Consider the following 20377-nt stretch of genomic DNA (forward strand, 5'->3'; position numbering starts at 1 on the left):
CTGACACAATGCCCACTCCAGGCCTCTGTCCTCGAGTGACATCAGAGCTGCCCCTCTTAAATGGGGTTCTGAGGTGACCATGTCGAGCCGGGAATGGGGCTGACGTGGCGGAGTCTGGAGATTTTTCACTCACCGAGTCCAGCGTACTCACCGGGCTTCGGCTGCCTCTGAAGAATGGCGGTGGGAAGAGTGGGGGTGGCGGGGGCATCAGTAGGCAGCATGCTTTGTGGTTGCCTCGTTTCTTCTGATCCAGGCCAGGAAGGGCTGTTCAGAGAAAACTGCTGTTCCTTAGCACGGGGTAGGACGGTCATCTGCGTCATGCCCACCATGCTCAGGGGGCACATACATGGTCACCTGACATCGGAGCAGACCCCCGTTCATCACCTCGAGGCAATGACGACATACACAGACCCTCTCTTGCCTCTGCTGAAGGGAAATGTCCCAGATGCTGTGTGTGTCTTTTTCCCCTTCAGAAACTAACTCTGTAAGTGTGGCAAGGAATGCAAAGTTTAGACAGACCTATCATGGTCCCAAAGTTGGGCAGAGGAAGTGCGTGTGATGCTGTCCTCAGGAAACAGGGAGGTAACCAGGGCTGGAGGCAGTGTTGACTCCAAGGTGCTCAGAGCCATGGCGGATGCTCCACTTGCTAACGAGTCCCACGTAAAAGTCTCATTATGTAGGTAACCAAATTCCTGACACGAGGAGGTGAATGGGCCACTAGACTTCTACATATTTGATTTTCACAGAGTCTTATCTATGTTTGGCCTTAATATGTGGCCGGTGTTAAGGTAAAAAGACTTAGATCCCACACTGTAACACAGTAGAGTTCTACAAAGAGAACAGAGCCTAGACGACAGCACCTCAGAGCTAGAAAAACCCTGCCAGCTGCAGAGGCCCGTAACCTCTAACCTCCGCACTCCCCACACACCGCTGGATCTTAACACTAGGGATGCATCAGGAGGATGTTTATATTTTAAGCAAATTGAGTTTCACAACGTGAATCCCTATGTCTGTCTTCTCCTTCTCAACACAGCACTCGAGGGAGCAGAACAGGCTGTAATTACAGTTCTTACAGAGTTCTGCTGTGTGGCTAGACCAGAACGTTCTTACCCATTCCGCCGAGTGTCACTGGTATGCATGAGGTGGTACTGATGCTTACATACCAGAGTGGCTACAGTGAAAAGGGACAGGAGAAAAATATGGCAAGGAGCGGGGGCAATCAGAACTGTTATCCTATTCTAGCAGGTAGGAATGGAAATCGGTATGGTCTTTGGGAAACTGCGTGGTGTTTTCTATTAAAGCCGGATGTGGACAGAAGGTACGGCTCAGCGATTTCACTTCTAGGATTTCACTAACAGAAAGTGCAGGTGACCTAGAATGCTTGTAGCAACGACAACAAGGAGAGCCATATTTTTCCAGTTCCTAGCTTGGACCTCAGATTCCTGGATCTCTGACCTCACAGAACAAGCCTAGGTGTGTCTCCCCATGCCTCACATCCCTGAGCTCCATCTGTGCATGACGCCCATGCAGTGTTTGAGACAGCCAGAAGAGGGCATCTCCTGGACCTGGGACATAGCCTCCACAGAGGCGCTGGGATTTGAACCCTGGTCCTCTGGAAGAGCAGACATCACTCTTAACTACAGAGCCATCCCTCCACTCTCCACCATTCTCTTTCTTGGTTTGATAGTTATGTTTTCAAACTATCACCAGCTCTTGGCCAGCATCGGGAAGCCAGGAGTGGACAACGTTGGTTTCTCCATGCTATGCTGGGCTATTGAAGAGGACGGCAGGTACACATTAGCCACTGAAGCCTGTTAGAGCCCCTCCAGATCCAGGTTCCCTTGCCTGCCTTTTGTCTCAGTAGACAGCAGGGCTGCAGCCCTCCTGGAAGGGACACCTGGGAGCTGGGTGGGCCATGTGGTTAGTTTGCACCATGACCATTGATTTTCAAGGCCATATATGGTCTCTAATGTTGCCTGTCCAGCACACTGGAAGTCCCCTAGTGAAAGATCTTGGGTCTCTCAAGGCAATCACTTCTGCTTCTTCCTGGAAATGAGAGGCATCTCCAGCGAACATAAATTATCAGCTGCTTTTGCTGCCAAAGCATCGGCCTTTACTCTACCCGCCCCCCATCCCTTCCTCCCCCTTTGACCTACTTTGTGCCAGCAGGTGTAGGGCCTCCGCCTTCTGCCCCTCCCCCAGCCCCAGGAGCTGTTTGTTTTTAGCACAGTCTGGTTTATTTACAGCTCATTCCAGCACTGAGTATTTCCATCAGGTGGATGCGTCTGGGAGTAGCTTCCCCTCTTCGCTCTCCCTGTCAGCTAAGCCAGGGCTTCACATGTCTATTTTGGTGCTGAATGGCCCTATGTATCTCTCCCAGGCTTGTGCTGTCTCCCTGGGAACAGTACCCAAGCTCAGGGTCCAGCCTGGAAGAGTCCCAGAAGGTTCCATTGTAATGGAAACTGTTGGGCGTGTAGCTCGTGGTGCCTGTTGTGACTTGCTATACCACCACGTGCATGGCTCTGCCTCAGCAATGTCAACTACCAAGGGACTCCAGGACCACTGGTCTTCACTTATTGATACTGACGCCATTGTATCTCCCGGTATTGCTCTACCCGAGGATAGGCAATTGACCAATGAAGGTTTTGGCAAGCATTTGTTTTTTGTTTCTTTTCCCCCTCATTGGAAAGGAGCCTTTTCCCTGCTTTGTTTTGAGAAACTGAGGCACATTCTTGGAAATCGATCCACACCAATGGACTCCTGGAAATGCAGGAACTTGCATCTAAGAGTTTGAGTCTGGAGTGCATGTGGCGCCCCCGTACACTCACTTCCTCAACCCAAGGACTCAGTTTCCTCTTCTGTACCATCGAGAGTTTGGCCCATACCACCTCCGATGACAGGAGGTGTAGTGCCAGGATCGCCACTGGGTCTATCTCTCATTTTCCCTACATTACATGACAAGTCCATCAGCAGACCACCAGGTTCCTATTCCAACTTCTCACACCAAGTGCCACCCCTCAAGGCGAGCCAGTGTGTCACCACAGCCAGCAAAGGAAGCAGCCAGGGAAGAAAGCCCACCTTGGGCTGGAAAAGGCCGAGTGCAGCCTTCTGCTAGTGATGCTGTACCTGTCTGAGCCTAGGGTGGGAGCCTGTCCACTTCTCCCCCGCCTGTTGGGGGAGTGGGGAGAACAAGTGAGAAAGTGAGAGACACATGTTCCATGGTGTCTCTGGGAACACCCATGATAGGCTGCAAGGCCCAGCAACAGTGACATTCTTCACTTGCTAGCTGGCTGCAGTTTGCCCAAACTTGCCCACACTGCACAGATCCAAAGAAGCCCGCCTCCTTGGGACTTTGCATCAGCCAAGGCTTGCACCTGTATGAGCGTAAGCAGCAAGGGAGGACACACCTGCAAAGAAAGCGATCTGGTGGCTTGGTGGCTGCTGTCTTTGAGCCACATCACCCAAGCCAGTTGGCCGGGAATGATGGCGAGCACCCCAGCCACCTAATGCCAGGGGGAGTTGTGGACCACAGAGCACTGTTTTACTGCAAAGTCAAGGGGAGGGACAGCAGCTGCCGGCCACTCTGGAGTCAAGGTCACAAGAGGGACAACAAAGAACTTCACACACATAAGCATGCAAGCAAGGCCCCCGCGGACTCCGTCCTATCCCTTCACCCTGCCATCTTAACGCTCACTGAGAAGTTTCAAGTTTCAAGTCTGCTGATGCTACCAGGACAAGCCTACTTTTCAAGTCTTTTTTTAAAAAATAATACATGCATATTCTCTCTCTCTGTCTCTCAAACTCTCTCTCTCTCTCTCCATCTCTCTCTCTCTCTCTCTCTCTCTCACACACACACACACACACACACACACACACACACACACACACAAACACTTACCCCAGTAGCCAGCTGAGTGACAGAGAAGTCCCGAGACAATGAGGAGAAGAGGAGTGAAGCTGAATGACAGACCTATCATCATGTGGCAAGCCCAAGGCAGACTGGCCCCGGGGAACACAAGCTAGAGACAGGCTGAGATTTGTCACGCCCCGGAGTGCTGCCCGCGCCTGGCCTGCTTGGCATTTGTGGTGGGAGTTGGCCAATCCCTGCTTTGATGTTGCTCCTGCCCCAGATGCCAGCCTTTCTGGGGCCAGTCCTGAGGTCCAGGGAGCTGGGCTGGGTAGGCAGCTCTAACCGCTCAGGATGCTCCTGCAGGGCAGAACGTGAAGACACAGTAGCCTCTACCCTAGCAGGATGGGAGGTTGGGAGCTCCGTACAATGATCACCTCAGACACCGCAAAGAGGAGACAGCACAATCTGTGAACCAGGAGGCTTTTCATTTGCCTCAAAACTGCCTCATCAATACTGTTCAGCATGCATCAGAGTCACATCCCACAGAGGGTGTCCATGGAGACTCTGCCCTCTTCTGCTTCAGGGAAGATCTGCCTGGCTCAGTGTTTGCTAAATCTAGCAAGGCGCTGCCAAAAAGTCACATGCAAAATAACAGAACACAAACTCTACCTGTGTGTGTGTGTGTGTGTGTGTGTGTGTGTGTAGCTACGTAGTCTTCACATATGTAAATAAATATACATATGCACATACACATACATATATGTATTTTCCAAAGACCATGAGAGTTGAACCTGGACCTCATGCAAGCTAAGCATGTAGTCTACCACTGAGCTACATTCCCAGTCTCAAATCTTTTTTTTATAAGAACCTTGTCTATAAAATAACAAAGTGGCACATGCCAGATATCCACTGAAATATGCCCAAAGCATGAACACACGTAATATTCTAAACCATAAAAGATAAGGTTATTGGTACTTAGTAACAAGCACTGACTTATTGGTACTTAGTAATAAGCACTGACTTAAGGAGCTTGGTGATGAGCTTTGTAACGAGAGGAGCAGAGTTATTCTACAAAGGACCAATATTAAATGTTTCAGGATTCATGGGCTACATAGTCTGTGTCGAAGAACTTTGCTATTAAGTATAAAAAGCAGTCATGGACAATATCTAAAGATAAGTGTGACCAGGTTCTGATAACACTTTATTTATAAAAATAGGAGGGGTGCTGGATTCGGCCCCCAAAATGTAGTCTGCCAACCCCAGCCCTGAAGCACCAAAGGAAAGTTAAGCTCGGTGACTAGATCCATTCATTGTATGCACCATCCTCTGGGAACTCGTTAGAGAAGGCCAACGGTGTGGACACGCAGTGACCAGACCTAATATCTGGGCTCAGGAGTGTGCTGCTCCGGGCCGCATTAACAGTCCCGATCCTGAACTCCTGGGCTTGGCACCCAATGGCTATTGCCTCTGAGCAAGATGCTTCATCTATCTGAGCCTCAGCTTTCTCACCTGTAAAGTGGGTGTTGCATAAGCTACTCTGCTACTCATCCGGAAGGACTGGAACCAAGGCTTTCCCATTTCTGGCACAGACGAGGGCTCTTTATTAACCTATTTTTGGGTAACTTGGTCAGGATGAAAGAGGGGAGCATAGGCTTAGGGGTGTCTGGAGGGGATTACGGGAGGAAGAGATAGTTGGAGAGAGAATGAAGTGAGTAGTCAGAACAGGCTTCCTGGAAGGGGTGGGCATCTGAGATGAGCCTTAAAAGCAGAGATTTTTCTGGCATAAAGCGGGGAGGAGGGAGAGAGAAAGGCTTGGGCTCAGTTCCTCTGGGAACCAGGTCTAAGACCTCAGAGCCAGCAGCGCAAGGACAGGGCACACTCAGTTCAGAGGCCCAACAGTTGGACAATAGCACCTGCAGGTCTTCCCCGGTTTCCCTGTGCGGCCATGTTGATGTGATGGTTTGAATGAGAGTGGCCCCCCAGGCTCATTTGCTTGAATACTCCATCCTTAGTTGATGGGTTGGCTTGGGAAGGATCAGGGTTAGCTTTGTGGGAGAGGTGTGTCACTGGGGTTAGGTGGGCAGCCTGAGGTTCTGCTGTGTTCTCTTCTACCTCTTGCTTGCCCAGATGTGAGCTATCAGCTGGTTCTGCTGCCCTGACTCTGCTCTACCGTCATGGATCTAATCCTTTGAAGCCGGGGCCAGCTAAATGCTTTCTTCTGTAAGTTGCCTTGGTCATGGTGTTTTGTCACAGCAATAGAAAAGTAACTAAGACTGTCCCCTTGTTGTCTCTCTTCCTCCTCTCTTCCTCCTCCTCTTCCTCCTCCTGCTTCCCCCTCTTTGTTTTTCTCTTCCTCATCCTAGTCCTCCTCCTCCTAATCCTAATCCTTTTCTTTCTTTGGAGAAGTCTCATTCTGTAACCCAAGGTATCCTAAGACTCACTGTGTAGTTAAGTATTTCAAGTAATTCCCCTGCCTGCCCTCTCCATGCTGGGATAGCAGGCTTTGCCACCACGTCTGATTAGATCTTCATTTCCCCCCCAGCATCATGGACGTTTTTCAGCCCTTGGATGTTTTGCCCAGTTTCACCGCAAAAATCTTTTTTTTTTTAACCACGTAGCACCAAACTTTTTAAAAAAATATATGTATTCACTTTATTTCATGTATGAATGCCTTGCCTGCATACATTAATGTGCACCCAGTACGTGCTTGGTGCCCTCAGAGCTAAGAAGAAAGCATCAGATCTCCTAGAACTGGAGTTGTGGATGGTGGTGAACCACTGTGTGAGTGCAGGGAGTAGAACCTGGGTCCCTGGCAAGAGCAACATGTGCTTTTAACTGCTGAGCCGTCTCTCCAGATCCCAACATTAAACTTTTTCTTTCTTTTTTCTTTTTTTTTTTTTTTTTTTGGTTCTTTTTTTCAGAGCTGGGGACCGAACCCAGGGCCTTGCGCTTCCTAGGCAAGCGCTCTACCACTGAGTTAAATCCCCAACCCCAAACTTTTTCTTTTTAAAGGTTTACTTATGTAGCCAGCTCAGCCGGACACGACACTACTGTGAAAGCAAGGCAACGGGCTTCTGCAGACACTGGGCCCTGGCTGGCTCCCAATTTCTATTGATCTTCATAACGGGCTGCGAGTTTGTGACCTGCATCTTTCCGTGTATGTCTTTTGACCACTCTTTTTCTATCTCATTCACCTACTGTCTTTGTCCTCTGTCTTCTCAGGCACCCACAGCGGCATTTCCTTAAGTCAAACACTTAGGCACATCTCCACCTTCCTGCTGCTCCCCAAGCTCCTAGCAGCCAGGGACTTAGGATCCCTGGTCAAGATCCCTGGCCGGAAACTGCTGTTTGAATGGGAATGACTTATGTTCCCTGCATATGAAAGGTGAGCTCTGAGCTCTCTCCTGCTTCACTCTATAGAGGCTGTACTTCCTGGACAAGGGGGACCCTCCACAAGGCCCTGGATAACTAGAGGTGAGCCCTCCTCCCCGGTATCAAGTCTTGCCCTTAGCTTCACTCCTATGTGTGGGCCAGGCCCAGCTTACTACCGACGAGCTGCCTGCAAAGCCACATTCATAATCAGTTTCTGGCCCATCCTGCCGCTGTCAACAGGTGTCACATTCACAGTGCTTTGTCTTAATTGTGGCTCTGGGATTTATCAACCAGGCCAGAAGACCACTTCTGGAGCTCTGCCTCCTCGGGCACCGTTCCAGACCTTCCAGTCCCCACTGTTGTACAGGGGCCTGTAGTTGACATTCACAGCCAAAATGGATTCTGTCACAGCGTCTGCCTCCTCTGGCTCTCCTACTACTGCTGCTCAGATAGATATCTGTGAGCCACCCTACTTCCAGCACCTGACCCCGGGCACCCAAGTTCTTATATGAGGCGAAGGCGTCTACGCTGGAGCCAGATATGGTGGTGAACAGCTATGATCCTGTAATCCTAGCACTCTAGAGACTGAGGAAGGAGGGTTGTGAGTCAGCCTGGGCTACATAGTGAGACCCTATTTCACAGTTCAAGGGAAAGAGTCGTTGAGATGGCTCAGTGATTTAGGCACTTGTCACCAACCCTGACAATCAAAGTTCAGGCCCAAGGCACCACATGGTGGAAAGAGAGAATCAACTCCTGAGAGCGGACCCTTGACCTTGTGTCATCATGCGTGTGCACGCGCACACACACACACACACACACACACACACACACACACACACCATGTTTGGGAGCAGAGTGTGGGATCCCACCAGTCCTAGACCCCTTCAAATCTATAGTCCCATCTTCAGACTTTGATGGGCAGTGAGATGGGTCAAAGACGCCTACTGGCAAAGACTGCCCCCTCCCCTTGACCAAGTTTTGGCCAAACCTCCCTGCCTCCCTCTCTTGACTAAGACTCCAGCTTGAATTTGGGCTCCTACATCCGTTCTCACAGTTGTAGCCGCCTCTCCCTCCCCCAGTTAATCAGTCTAAAGGAATTCCTCATCCTTGGCATCATCAGGTCAAGTCCTCATTGCCACCCTTGACACTGAATGACTCTGGCCTGCAAAACCCCCCGAGCTGGTTCTGCCAGAATCCCCTAAGGTCTCTTCTCAGTACCTTTCCATCCATCCACCCATCCAGCTGGTTCCTTGGCTGTAAGTCCCCACTTGTCCTTGTACTGGAGCTGATCTAAACCTTTGTTTCCCTCTGGGCTAGTCTTTACGCCAATGGCAAAGGCCTTGAAATGTATTAAATTCTGTCTCCAGATCCAGTGCTCTGGTAGGATAGCCCTACATTCTACTGGAGTCCTCAAATATTTCTTAAATGCCTGTGCCTCTTCTACCCTCAAATAATGGTGATCTGGATCAGCACTTTGCACACATTCTGTTGTTCGTCCTCTTGGCTGACCATTTCCATTTGGCGAAGGGGAAAATGACTCTTGGTGAAACCATGTTAATGGGTCTGGGCTATAGAGCTAGAGCAGACTGGAGTGCATAAGGAATTTTGCGCAGAACCCTGTGAGGAGGCAGCGTCCCACAGCCGCCCTAGCCAAGCTTGGTGGACAGCTCTGCAGCCACTTCCACCCTTCCCGTTCTTCCCACTGCTTCCGTGGGCCAGCAGCTCCCCGCCATTCGGAGCAATCTCTACCTCTCTAGGAGGTAGCTGGCTACCTCCCTCCCGGCTACTGCCCGCCCGTCTCAGACCAGGTGGCTTCATTAACACCCCCTCATGCCTTACAAGTCTGGTCACCAGAAGGCCAAAGTCAACGTGTTGACGGGTTAGATTCTCCTGTGCCCTTCCTCATTGACTTGTGGGCAACTAGGTGCCATCTTGCTGTGCCCCTCCACTCATCTCCTCTGTGCCTGTGTCCCTGGTCTCTCTTGGTATGCCAAAGCCTAATTTTTCATCAGGCCACTGTCAGAGTGGATTAGGGCTCACCCTCAGGCCTTGTTTAACTCAGTTGCTTCTTTAAAGACCCCCTTGGCCTTAACAGTTCCACTCTGATGTACAGGCCGTGGGTAGAGGAGAGGAGTCTTAAGGGGGACACTGTTTAGCCCAGAGCAGTGAGCTGAATACTGGTGACTTAAGGGGGGCACTGTTTAGCCCAGAGCAGTGAGCTGAATACTGGTGACTCCTGAATGATTCTTTTCACAATTCCTGTTGAATTTTTTGAAAATAGTTATAATACTAAAAAGAGAAAACAAGCTACTTAGAACCCCGAGATAAAGGTTAAGGCAGGTCAGCCTGCCTTGAGCCTCTGTTGACCAATCTGGGGACACTGAGGCTACACAGAACTTAGGTGTCAATGCTTTGGGAGTTTGCAGCCACTCATCATGAGGACAAGACCCCCAACCCCTGCCACACACACACACACACACACACACACACACACACACACACACACCCCTTGAGAGGAGCCACAAGGGTGAAAGAGCGCCACCTCCTGGTTGTTATTATTTTAACTAAAGCCACATATCAACAACGCCTTCTTAGCCCACAAGAACAAAAGAAAACAAACCCATCCCCCTTTCCTTCCACAGGGGAGTTGTTTTGGATCTTATCTAAAGGAAGGCATCTGCTTCTTTGAGTTTATCTTCTAATTTGACCAAATGGCCTGTGGTGGATGGAGAGAGAGAGGAGGAGAGACAATGTTATTAGGAGGCCAGGAACATGAAGAAGCCTCCTGGAGGCTGGCTGTGCCTTGGCTCAGAATTGGATTACAGCAGCCGGCATCAATCAACAGGCACTATTAAATCTTCTGCTGGGCTTGACAGGGAAGGCCAAGTTTGTGCAATTATTCAGGAAATCTGGCCACAGGTCAGCTGCCCTGGGCCTGCAGGGTGAGTTATTTTCAACACCTGCTGACAGCTGTGGCCGGGTGGAAAGACCATGCCTTCATTTTTCCACAGTGACACGTCACTATGGAAACTTGGAATACAAAACTCTGTGGCTCCCTTAACCCCTTCCCCTAAATGCTTTTTCTATCTCACTTGCAGTGAGGGAGTTCCACAGGTGAAAAGGAGAGAAGCTGGACTCCCGGAGCCTTTGGCTGCTCAAGGCCCAGAGATACTGTATCTAGCCAACTCACGAATCCCTGTATTCCAGAACTTAGGGGGACACAGGGTTGCCTCTTTGGACTCCACTGAGCAACAACGTTTCAATGGAGCAAGTTGCCAAAATAAAGCCAGGCTTTTTGTAACCTTGTAACTGCAGACATCCTCCTGCCCTCACTTCCTAAGTACTAGGAGCACTTTTGGATTTCCCATGCCCAGCCCTTTGAGCCCCTTTCTACGCACCCCTAGGATTATTCCGTCTCGCTGTGTCATAGGAGGTGCAATGGTCTTTGTGCTCACAGTAAGCACTAGGGGAACCTGGAATACTAAACACAAGGTGCTGTTCCTTCAAGGGAAGGAATGTGTAACCTGTTATCTGCCCAGAAAGCTGTAAGCAGACATGGTTAATAGCTCGGTGACCTTCACACTATCTGTGTGACAGAGACCTTATTATAAGCCAGCTTTCTCCAGGCAATCTGTAGCACTCATCTTTTTTTTTTTTCCCCTTTTTCAGAGCTGGGGACCGAACCCAGGGCCTTGCGCTTGCTAGGCAAGCGCTCTACCACTGAGCTAAATCCCCACCCCTGTAGCACTCATCTTTATGGACTTTACAAGAAGGTTTGATGTAGTCACATCCGCTGTGGACTTAGCTTATTTTGTTCCTCTAAGAGATTTAAGTATGCTTTGTGGTGCACATGGGGCTGAGCTAATTAAACACCAGAATAAGTTTTCACTAACTTGTGCTGTGCTTAAACATATCTAAAACATACTAATCGGGGTCAGACACCAGAAGTTTGAACAAACACTGGCTAGTTATGTACAAACACTGGCTAGTTATGTACAAACACTGGCTAGTTATATACAAACACTGGCTAGTTGTTATGTACAAACACTGGCTAGTTGTTATGTACAAATACTGGCTAGTTATGTAGAAACACTGGCTAGTTGTTATGTACAAACACTGACTGGTTATGTACAAACACTGGCTAGTTGTTATGTACAAACACTGGCTAGTTGTTATGTACAAACACTGGCTAGTTGTTATGTACAAACACTAGCTAGTTGTGTACAAACACTGGCTAGTTATGTACAAACACTGGCTAGTTGTTATGTACAAACACTGGCTAGTTGTTATGTACAAACACTAGCTAGTTGTGTACAAACACTGGCTAGTTATGTACAAACACTGGCTAGTTATGTACAAACACTGGCTAGTTATGTACAAACACTGTCTAGTTGTGTACAAACACTGGCTAGTTATGTACAAACACTGGCTAGTTATGTACAAACACTGCCTAGTTATGTTGAACCAAACTGGCCTCCCAGGGACCATCACGCTGCTGGCTGAGGTGGCTGCAGAGGCCGCCGCACTGTATACAAGGCACACGCATTCTTTTATTCAGCTTTGTAATATTTCTTCACTCCAAAGAACCAAAATTTGCTTGCTCTTCTCCTTTTGATGTGCAAGGGGGCAGCTTGCAAACACTCACGCAACTGAGGCCACAAAACCACCTCCTGCTCCTTTACGCTTTGTGTATGAGAGGATTTACACCAGTCAGGGCGTGGGGTTTGCACGTGCTGTCTGCTTCACTCCACAAAGTGTCGGCAGCCAACCTTCCTTCCTAGGAGCAGGGGATGAAAGCGTCTGTCTGTCTGTCTGTCTCAGCGCTGTCACGGACAGCCCACTGCCATAGCTGTGAGAAGTGAGACATAGCATGGTCCTATGGTTCTCATTTACGATTCCCTCACAGTGGATGACACTGTCACATGCTGCAGAACCTTCCCACCTTCTTCAGGGGGCTGCTGGAACTAATTCTTTTTTCTTATCAATAAGGAGAGTTATATCCCACTATATGACTACTCTTCCTCTTCCTCCCCCCACCCCTCTTCATCTCCTTCCTTTCTTTTCTCTCAGTTTGTTAAGGCCTCAAACATTTTTTCTCTCTCTCTCTCTCTCTCTCGCTCTCGCTCTCGCTCTCGCTCTCTTTACTTTTATGAGGCAGGGTTTCACTGTGTAGCCTTGGCTGTCCTAGAACTCACTCTTTAGACCAGGCTGTCTTTGAACTAGGAACTTTGAGTCCCTGCCTGTGCCTCCAGAGTGTTGTGATAAAAGGCGTGTGCCACCACTGCCCAGCTAGAACTTATCTTGTATCTGTTGGTGTTTTGCCTGTATGTATGAGGGTGTCAGAAGCCCTGGAAATGGAGTCAGGGGATACTGTGAGCTGCCATGGGGGTTCTGGGAATTGAACCTGGGTCCTTGGAAAGACCAGTGCTCTTAACCAATGAGTGTCCAGCTGTGACACACATTTTTCAGTGGGGGATATATATAATCTCGTAAGCTTTCTTTTAATAATTTTACAGTACCTATTTAATATTTAAAATATATCTATCCCGGTATTTTCTATTTAACTAGTTTGTAATTAATTACAGTATAAGATATAAATGTGTTTACTTTTTCTTAGATAGTTACTTTTCCTTTTTATTAATTTTTAAGTTAGCATACAAAATAATGGGGTTTTATCATGTTTGATATATATAATTATAATTCATTTTACTCATATGTACCTGTCCCTGCCATTCCTTGTCCCCCTTTTTACTTTTTACTCTTGTTGGTCTCCTCTCTTCTCCAAAATAGTCTTTGTGTGTGTGTGTGTGTGTGTGTGTGTGTGTGTTCCACACATGAGGGGAGAGAACACACATCTTTGTCCCTCATACTGTTGCTTTGCTAAATGGTTGAGCAACAAACTGCCCTGACATGTTTCCATTTCTATCCACAGGTTTGGGGGAACTGCCTCCTGTAATGGTTCATACAGAGATTCAGAACTCAAAGAGCTGAGAGTGAGTGACTCTTGGCTACAAACGGGCCATTTGCACACACACATCCACAAGCCTCAGGGAAGCCTTCAAGAGCTGCTGGTGGGGTTGCTATGGAGTTGACACAGCTGAGGCACTCATAGACTCACTGCAGCTGTGACAACCTGCACACAATCAAACTGCACCTAAACATAGACTCTGCATGTGAGCGACATTATCTTCTGTCTTTCTTCCTTGTCTCCCTGTCCATTTCCTTCCTCTGTCTAGGTTCCTTCCTATTTCATATATATGTATATATATGTGTGTGTGTGTGTACAATGTTTTAATAATTATGCACGTTATAAACAGATATTATCTCTGTGTTTATAAATAGCATCTAGAGTCCTTTTGTGAGAGAAATATATTTGCCTAAATCTAGTTTATTTTGCTCCACACAATGATCTCCAGTTGCAGACAGTTTCCTGAAAATGGTGTAATTTTGTTCATTATGGCTGAAGAAAACCTCACTGTGTTTACACACCACCTTTTCCTTGTCCTTGTATCTGTAGATGGACATTTAGCCAGCTTCTGTATCTTGGTCTCTGTGACTAGGACTAGAATAAACATGGGTGTGCTGGCATCTCGGAAGAACACTGACACAGTCCTTTTGGGTGGGCTCAGGAGTGGTGTGGCTGGGCCATACAGTGGCTGTATCTTCAGTTTTCTGAGGTTCCTCCACATGGACTTCTACTGCAGCTTCATGAGTTTTGCTTTCCCACCATCTGTACATAGGGTTCCTCCACACCCCCCACCTTGTTATCCCATGATAGCCAGTCTGACTGGGGTGAAAAAAATCAGTGCAGTTTTGATTAGCATGTCCCTGATGACTAAGGATGTGAACATTTTTTTCATATATTCGTTGGCCATTCTTGCTTCCTCTGAGAACTGTCCATTAGCTCATTCATTGGGCCCAACTCTCTCTGAGCCGACTCAGGCGTCTACTTCTGCTTCCTATAGAAATCCCTCTACTGAGGGAGTATGTCAGCCAAACCAATACGGCTCTCACAAGACCCTGCTGCCTTCTAGACCCTGGAGTCTTCATCCCTCCAAACATTAACTCTCCATATTGCGAACTTGGTTTCTGTCTGATCATGGAGCATTTGGAAGCTTCTAGGGACCACGGTGACGTCTACCCCAATAAAGATGGCGGTGGAAGATAAGTTGACCCTGTATGGGCACAAAGTGGCACACCGACCAGCGTCAACCTCTCCCGATAGCGAGACCCTCCAGTCCCCTCACATAAGGCACATGCTCACCCCTGGACTGAACGAGGATCGCCGCAACAGGGGCGCTCCAGTTGTATAGGCAGATTTCTGTAAGTAGAACGGCTGTGGTCACCCTACCTCCTGCCATCCCTGTCACTGAAGAGTTGTACACTCTGCCTGAAGTCAGGAAGGCCTCTCTGGAGCACGAGTCCCAGAGGGAAGTCCCTGAAGCAAGAGGACAGCTGCCAGGGGTTTCCCAAGCTCTTCAAAAGGAACTAGCTAGAGGGTGAGTGGAGGAGGGCCTGGGGAAGTCCAAAAGGAGAGGCCGGAAGTGGGGAGGTCGGAAGGGGCGGGGCTTGCATGATTCATTCATGCTCCCCTCTTTCCTCTCTTCAGTCCTTATCTCAGTAGTTGACTGAAAGACCACACCAGCCACCAGCTTCCTTCAGCTGTTCCCAGTTCTCAAACGAGCAACTCCCACCCCCCCCATGTTTTCGTTGGTTGCCATGGGGAGATAAGCATGGATGAGAATCGGGAGATGCCTGGGGCTCACAGATGGGAGAGAGCCAGATATATTTTTAAGACATCGGGGGAAGCCCATCACTAGGGAAGGGAAGCCTTCTTCGTGGAGTAGCTGCCCAGCACCATCCTTCCTTAAGGCCTCGTTTGCAAACGAAAAGTGGTAGAAATGTGGATTTCTTGCTTTAATTCACTACGTGTTTTAAGCAAAAAGCTACTTTGAGTTTTGGTTTGGGTGCGATAAACATTGTTCACAATGAGCCCCCTCCGTCCTGACGAAGTATTTGTGAGTCCTTTAGCCTCACGGATGGCAAGTGGCTTAAAGTCATACTACTGCGAGAAACAAAAACCTTGACCCCAGGGAGCAGAGTACTGGAAGTGTTACTCCTGATGCCACTGGAGGGGAGAAAGCTTGGTCCCCACGACTCGGCTTGGAACTAGTCCAGATCCCTGTCTTCCCCAGGTCCTGAGTAGCATTGAAATCCAGTGACCCACGTGGTGACGAGTTCAGGCAAACACTTCACCAGAACTTCGAGTTTCACTTTCTTCACTGTGAAGGAACTGAGGTAGCTGAATAAACTCCATTTTGTGCTTAAGACTCCATTCTAAGTTAACTTGCCCTTAGGGAGGCATGGCCCCCACCTTTGAGGTCTGAAAAAAAATCATGAAATGTCCCTGGCAGTGGCAAAATAGACACAGCAGCTGCAGATGGCTGACAATAACAGAGGGGGCTAAGGAAACCTATGTCTTTCCCAGGTCAAGGTGCTCTTTTTGATGTAGGCTACCTCCTTGTGGCTGTAAACCAATTAGCTGAAAGACCAACATTCCTTTACCCTCACATAAAATGCCAAGGCTTGGAAACCCCAGCTTGAGGTTTTTTTTCCTTTATAAACCCCTTCCCCTAGACCTTGGGGATGCTCTCCTATCCTGTTGCATCAGGAAGGTTTGTGGCCCAAGCTCGAGCTTGAATAAAGACTCTCATGGGCTTGCATCAGAGTTGTGGCTCCTGGTGGTCTCTCTGGGGTTTTCCTGATCTGGACACAACAACTGCCCCACTGGGTAATAAACTGCTGGCAACCACACTCCACATCAAATCCCATAGCGTCTAAACAAAGAATGAGGCAAACGTGGCCTCTATGAGTGTCTAGACCTAGTGGTTGTAAATGTGACCTTCTGTGAGAAAAGGGGCATTGTGGGTAACTAAGATACTTAGACTGAGGAGGCGATCCTGTGTTATCTGCCTTCCTAGATGCAATCACAAGTGTTCCGTTAAGAGCCAGGCGGAGGCTGGGGAGGTAGCTACGTGTTAAAGTGCTTGCCTAAAAACATACAAGCCCCTGGGTTCATACCCTAAGATCACAAACAAACACAGCAGACTGAGAAAGGAGAGTGAGAGGCAACATGTAGCATGGCTGCGTATGAACACAGAAAGAAGCAAAGAATCTGAGAACTACAGCTTAGCTCTAAAATGGCAAGGGAACGGAGTCTTCCTTGGGCCCTTGACCTCCACCCACTGGAAATCATCTCCGACTTTGGTCCTCTGGGACTGTAGGAAAGCTGGAGGTGATTTGTGTCCACGGGAAGCTAATGACGTAGCCCTGCAGTGAGCTGCAGCAGTGGTTTTCAGTGTGGACTGCGGGCCTGAAGTCTGGAGGCGTCTGAAGCACCACAGAGATGCATGTGCTTAACCCCACCCTAGAACCCTCAGAACCAGAACCTCCTGGCGGGTCCCACGGGTCTGCATTTTAGCCTCACTGATTCTGCGGTTGGCTACAGTGCAGTGGTTAGCTATGGCTAAACCTTCTGATCACCAGGAAGACTTGAAATGTTGCCCATGCTAGGTGGGTCTAGCTCGTGGAGCCCAGCCCAGACCGTGTTATGGGGGGGAAACTGATGTGGAGTGCTGCTCTCCAGCACTGTGTTATGGGGAGGGGGTCACTGTCACAGACTGCTGTTCTCCAGAACCATGTTGTGGAGATTGCTGCCGTGGACTGCTGCCTTTTAGTTCAACCGTGCAGACCTTTGGAATCTAGAAAGACAGTCTGGAGACTGTAAAGGGAGGGAAAGGCCAGCAGGACTTCTGTCCCCAGGGCTTACAGTCACATGCCCAGAGGGGCCCAAAGCAGCAGATACAATGAGAAGAGTGAGATGGGTGTGAGGCAGGTGTGAGGCAGGTGTGAGGCAGGTGTGAGGCAGGTGTGAGGCAGGTGTGAGACAGGTGTGAGACAAGTGTGAGGCAGGTGTGAGGCAGGTGTGAGGCAGGTGTGAGGCAGGTGTGAGGCAGGTGTGAGGCAGGTGTGAGGCAGGTGTGAGGCAGGTGTGGGGTAGGTGTGAGGTAGGAGGACATGGACTCTGGATGACAGGAGCAGATTCTACACACAGTGGATGTGCCATCCCAAAAGGAGGATTCAGAACCACCAGGTCAGTCAACATCCCAAGAGATTTGTTTTTAAGAGATACCAGAAATATATTAAAATATAAAACCATTCACATTTTAACCATTAACAATTAAAACAACTTAACCTTCAACTCCCTGTTCTCTCCATGATCCAAAGCATAAAGGCAGTGACCAGCAGTGACCAGCAGGCCAGCCAGGACAAGTTCTCACAGATGGCTGACAGAAGCTCCCTGTGGGTGGGATAGTTGTGTCTGTGTAGACACATGGTTGGCTCTCATTGGAATTTGGCTGAATGAATAAATTCTCCCAGAGTATGTCTGTGGGACAGAGACTGCTCTGCTCATTTTACAGACAGGAACTTGAAGCTCACCCCAGTGAAGTCAAGTCCCATCACAATTCAGTTCCTAGCCGTGATGATCAGCGTTCAAACCTGGGACCCCTTACTGTGGGGGATGCTGTAAGGAGCAGGTCCTTCTCTAGATGTCAGAGAGCTCTGCAACAGGGAGGTCTGGGGCATGGGCATTGGTAACAGTCATGGGCAGAACTCAGGGGCAATAGGAGCACATAAGGCAGGCTGGTCACCAGCCTCTTGTGTGTCACAAGGAGGCCAGAGACTCTCAGTCCCCAAAGCAGTTATGCTGCTTTTGTATGATTGTGCATAAAGGAGGCAGGCCTGGGTATCCTGAAAGATAATGGGAGGGATGGAGAGGAGGTCAGGATGGCCAAAGGCGAGCCTTCCACCTCCCAGAGCACATCTGTTTTTATAGAGCTTGGTTGGGGGGAAGGCAGTGAGAAAGCCCCTGCTTCTATAGAGGTTTGGGATGGGGATGGCAGATGCTTGAGACCTCCTAGAGAGCCCTGTAACTTAAGAATCCTCTCTGATTTTATTATCCAGAGGAAATATGGGGAGCTAAATGAGAGGAGATGGCCTGCAAGTGCATTATGGGACGTCAAGCAATAGCTGACCAGCATCAGACACAAATAAATGACCTGTGATCGACTGCCAAGAATCTGGATGTCCCCGATCAGTGGTCTGGCAGGCTTCCAGTCAACAGAGTGTGTAGCTGGACATTGTATAGACCACAAAAGTAACGACGGGGGGTTCCATCGCCCAAACAGAACCGCGTCCTCCCCGGTGGTCACGCTCTACCGCACTAGATTTGTGCCTTTTCCTGATCTGGATTCTGAAATGTGGATCCGCAAATGTCCTGGGAAAGTTCCCACTTGCCTTCTTCCTGCCTGGCTGGGAAACCTTTATAGAGCTTATGTCCATGTAGGCAGAGGGTAGGGTGGCTCGTGGAGGTTGCCTTGGTTACAAGGAGATCCCCATCGTCCAAAACACCCTGACTCACTCTGATTTTTAGGTTCCCACTAACATCAAAGTGTCAGAGAGATCAACCGGTGACAGGGCAAGCCACGCACACACTTACAAAGCAGAGTCAGCTGAACGGGGAGCTGTGTGTCTGAACCAGAGCACACGAGAGAGAAGACTAAGACAGAGCGGTGACTGATACCTAGGCCACTCTGACCTGTGTGGTGAGTTCAAGGCCACGAGGACAATAAGAGGAGATCAAAAGCCAACAACAACAGCAGCCACCTAAGTCAGGATTCAATTGTTGGCTGGAACTTTGGGTACGGACCACTTGAGAACAAGGTAGGAGGGAAGGAATGACGAAGGACAGAGAGGAGAGTTTCCGAGGACAGAGGGGCAGCCTCTCGGTACTGAGAAGGACACTTGCGCATTTATCCAGACCTGAAGCAGATTCGGACTCCACTCTCCAGATCTCCCACAGCCCAGCTGTGTGGCCTCGGGTGAGTTCTCTAACTAACCTCTCTGCGCCTGGGTATCTTTTTCAAAGAAGCAAGAGTGTTGCTCTAACTCCACCCCAGGTGTGTGATTATCACATGCATCTTATGGGTCTATGCCTTATCCTTCTAGCAGCCACACCTACTGAACGTCTACCCGTAAGTGGACACTAGTACCAAGTTGGTCTATGGACCCAGACAGAACACAGCCAGCCAGGGTCAGCCCATAGCATGACAGATGAGATGACCTTCAAGTGACCCACAAGACATGAACTTCAGCAATAAATGATCCCAACTTTAAGCGTCAGAGGGTAAGCTTATTACCCACCAAAATGGCTAAGGCAAGGCACTCCAAGCTCCTGGCACTTTTAACAGACTCTGTTCTGAGCTGTATCTGTCACTTTCCTGCCTTCAGATGTTCAACAGTTCCTCAGTGTTTACTGGGCCATCCGTGATCACCACAATGAGAACCAGTTCCTACTCAGGGTCACCCACAAGGGTTGTGTTGTCTCATCCCCCTCAACCACTCTTTGTGGTCGCGAAACCATTTCCCAGTTCTTTACTGTTTTTTTCTTTCCTGTCCTGGTATTCAGCCCAGTTTGTCTCAAACTTGAGCTTCTCCCGCCCCAGGTCACGAGAAGGCTGGGTCACAGGTGTGCACCATCACACTCAGTACCCGCAACTAAGTCTGATGAACTAAGTTCTATCCCTGGACCTGTGTGGCGGAAGGAGAGAACCAACTCCTCTAAGTTGTCGTCTGTGCACCCCTTGCTACCACATTAATAAGTAAAAATGCTTGTCATTGTATCTACTGTAAGCAGTGTGCGAGCACGGAAGAGTGATGTTCAATGTTAACAGACCGGGGTGAGAGCTGAGATAGCCCGAGTTAGTAGTCTGTCAAGTACCTGAACTTACGTGCTAGAATTGATGATGTCACAAGTGTGGCCTCTTTAGTGCTTTCTGCTCCCTGCTAGGTTCCTCTGCTGCCCTGGAGCCTGTCAGGTAATGTACACCCGATTCAGAGAGTTGGGGCCATTGTATGGTTTAGGAGAGGGGTCCTTCCTGAAGAAAAGGAAGGGTCATCCCCTGTCTGACCCCCACTGTCCCCTCTCCTGTCTTATGTCATGCCCGCCCCCCATATGGGCAAGCTTTTCCTGCAATCCTGTGAGAGAACTTCTTCTGCCACAGTCCTGGAGGACTCAGAGCCGGCGCCACGGCA

The 20377-nt window shown here is 49.1% G+C and overlaps 1 protein-coding gene across 6 annotated transcripts in view; it reads right to left on the reverse strand.

Moving 5' to 3' along the window:
* Colq (collagen like tail subunit of asymmetric acetylcholinesterase) overlaps nt 1-20377 on the reverse strand; it is a 92242-nt gene that overhangs the window by 31979 nt on the left and 39886 nt on the right. For 3 of the 6 annotated variants that reach the window (NM_019274.3, XM_039094440.2, XM_063275285.1), the window contains exon 2: nt 152-264. In NM_019274.3, the coding sequence (NP_062147.2) occupies nt 152-264 (113 nt within the window). Of the gene's footprint in view, nt 1-151; nt 279-3898; nt 15575-20377 lie in introns of those variants that run through there. The other 3 variants (XM_039094438.2, XM_039094439.2, XM_063275284.1) reach the window with 3 other exon arrangements.

This window comes from Rattus norvegicus, chromosome 16 (genome assembly GCF_036323735.1).
Source record: "Rattus norvegicus strain BN/NHsdMcwi chromosome 16, GRCr8, whole genome shotgun sequence".
NCBI classification, from domain to species: Eukaryota; Metazoa; Chordata; class Mammalia; order Rodentia; family Muridae; genus Rattus; species Rattus norvegicus.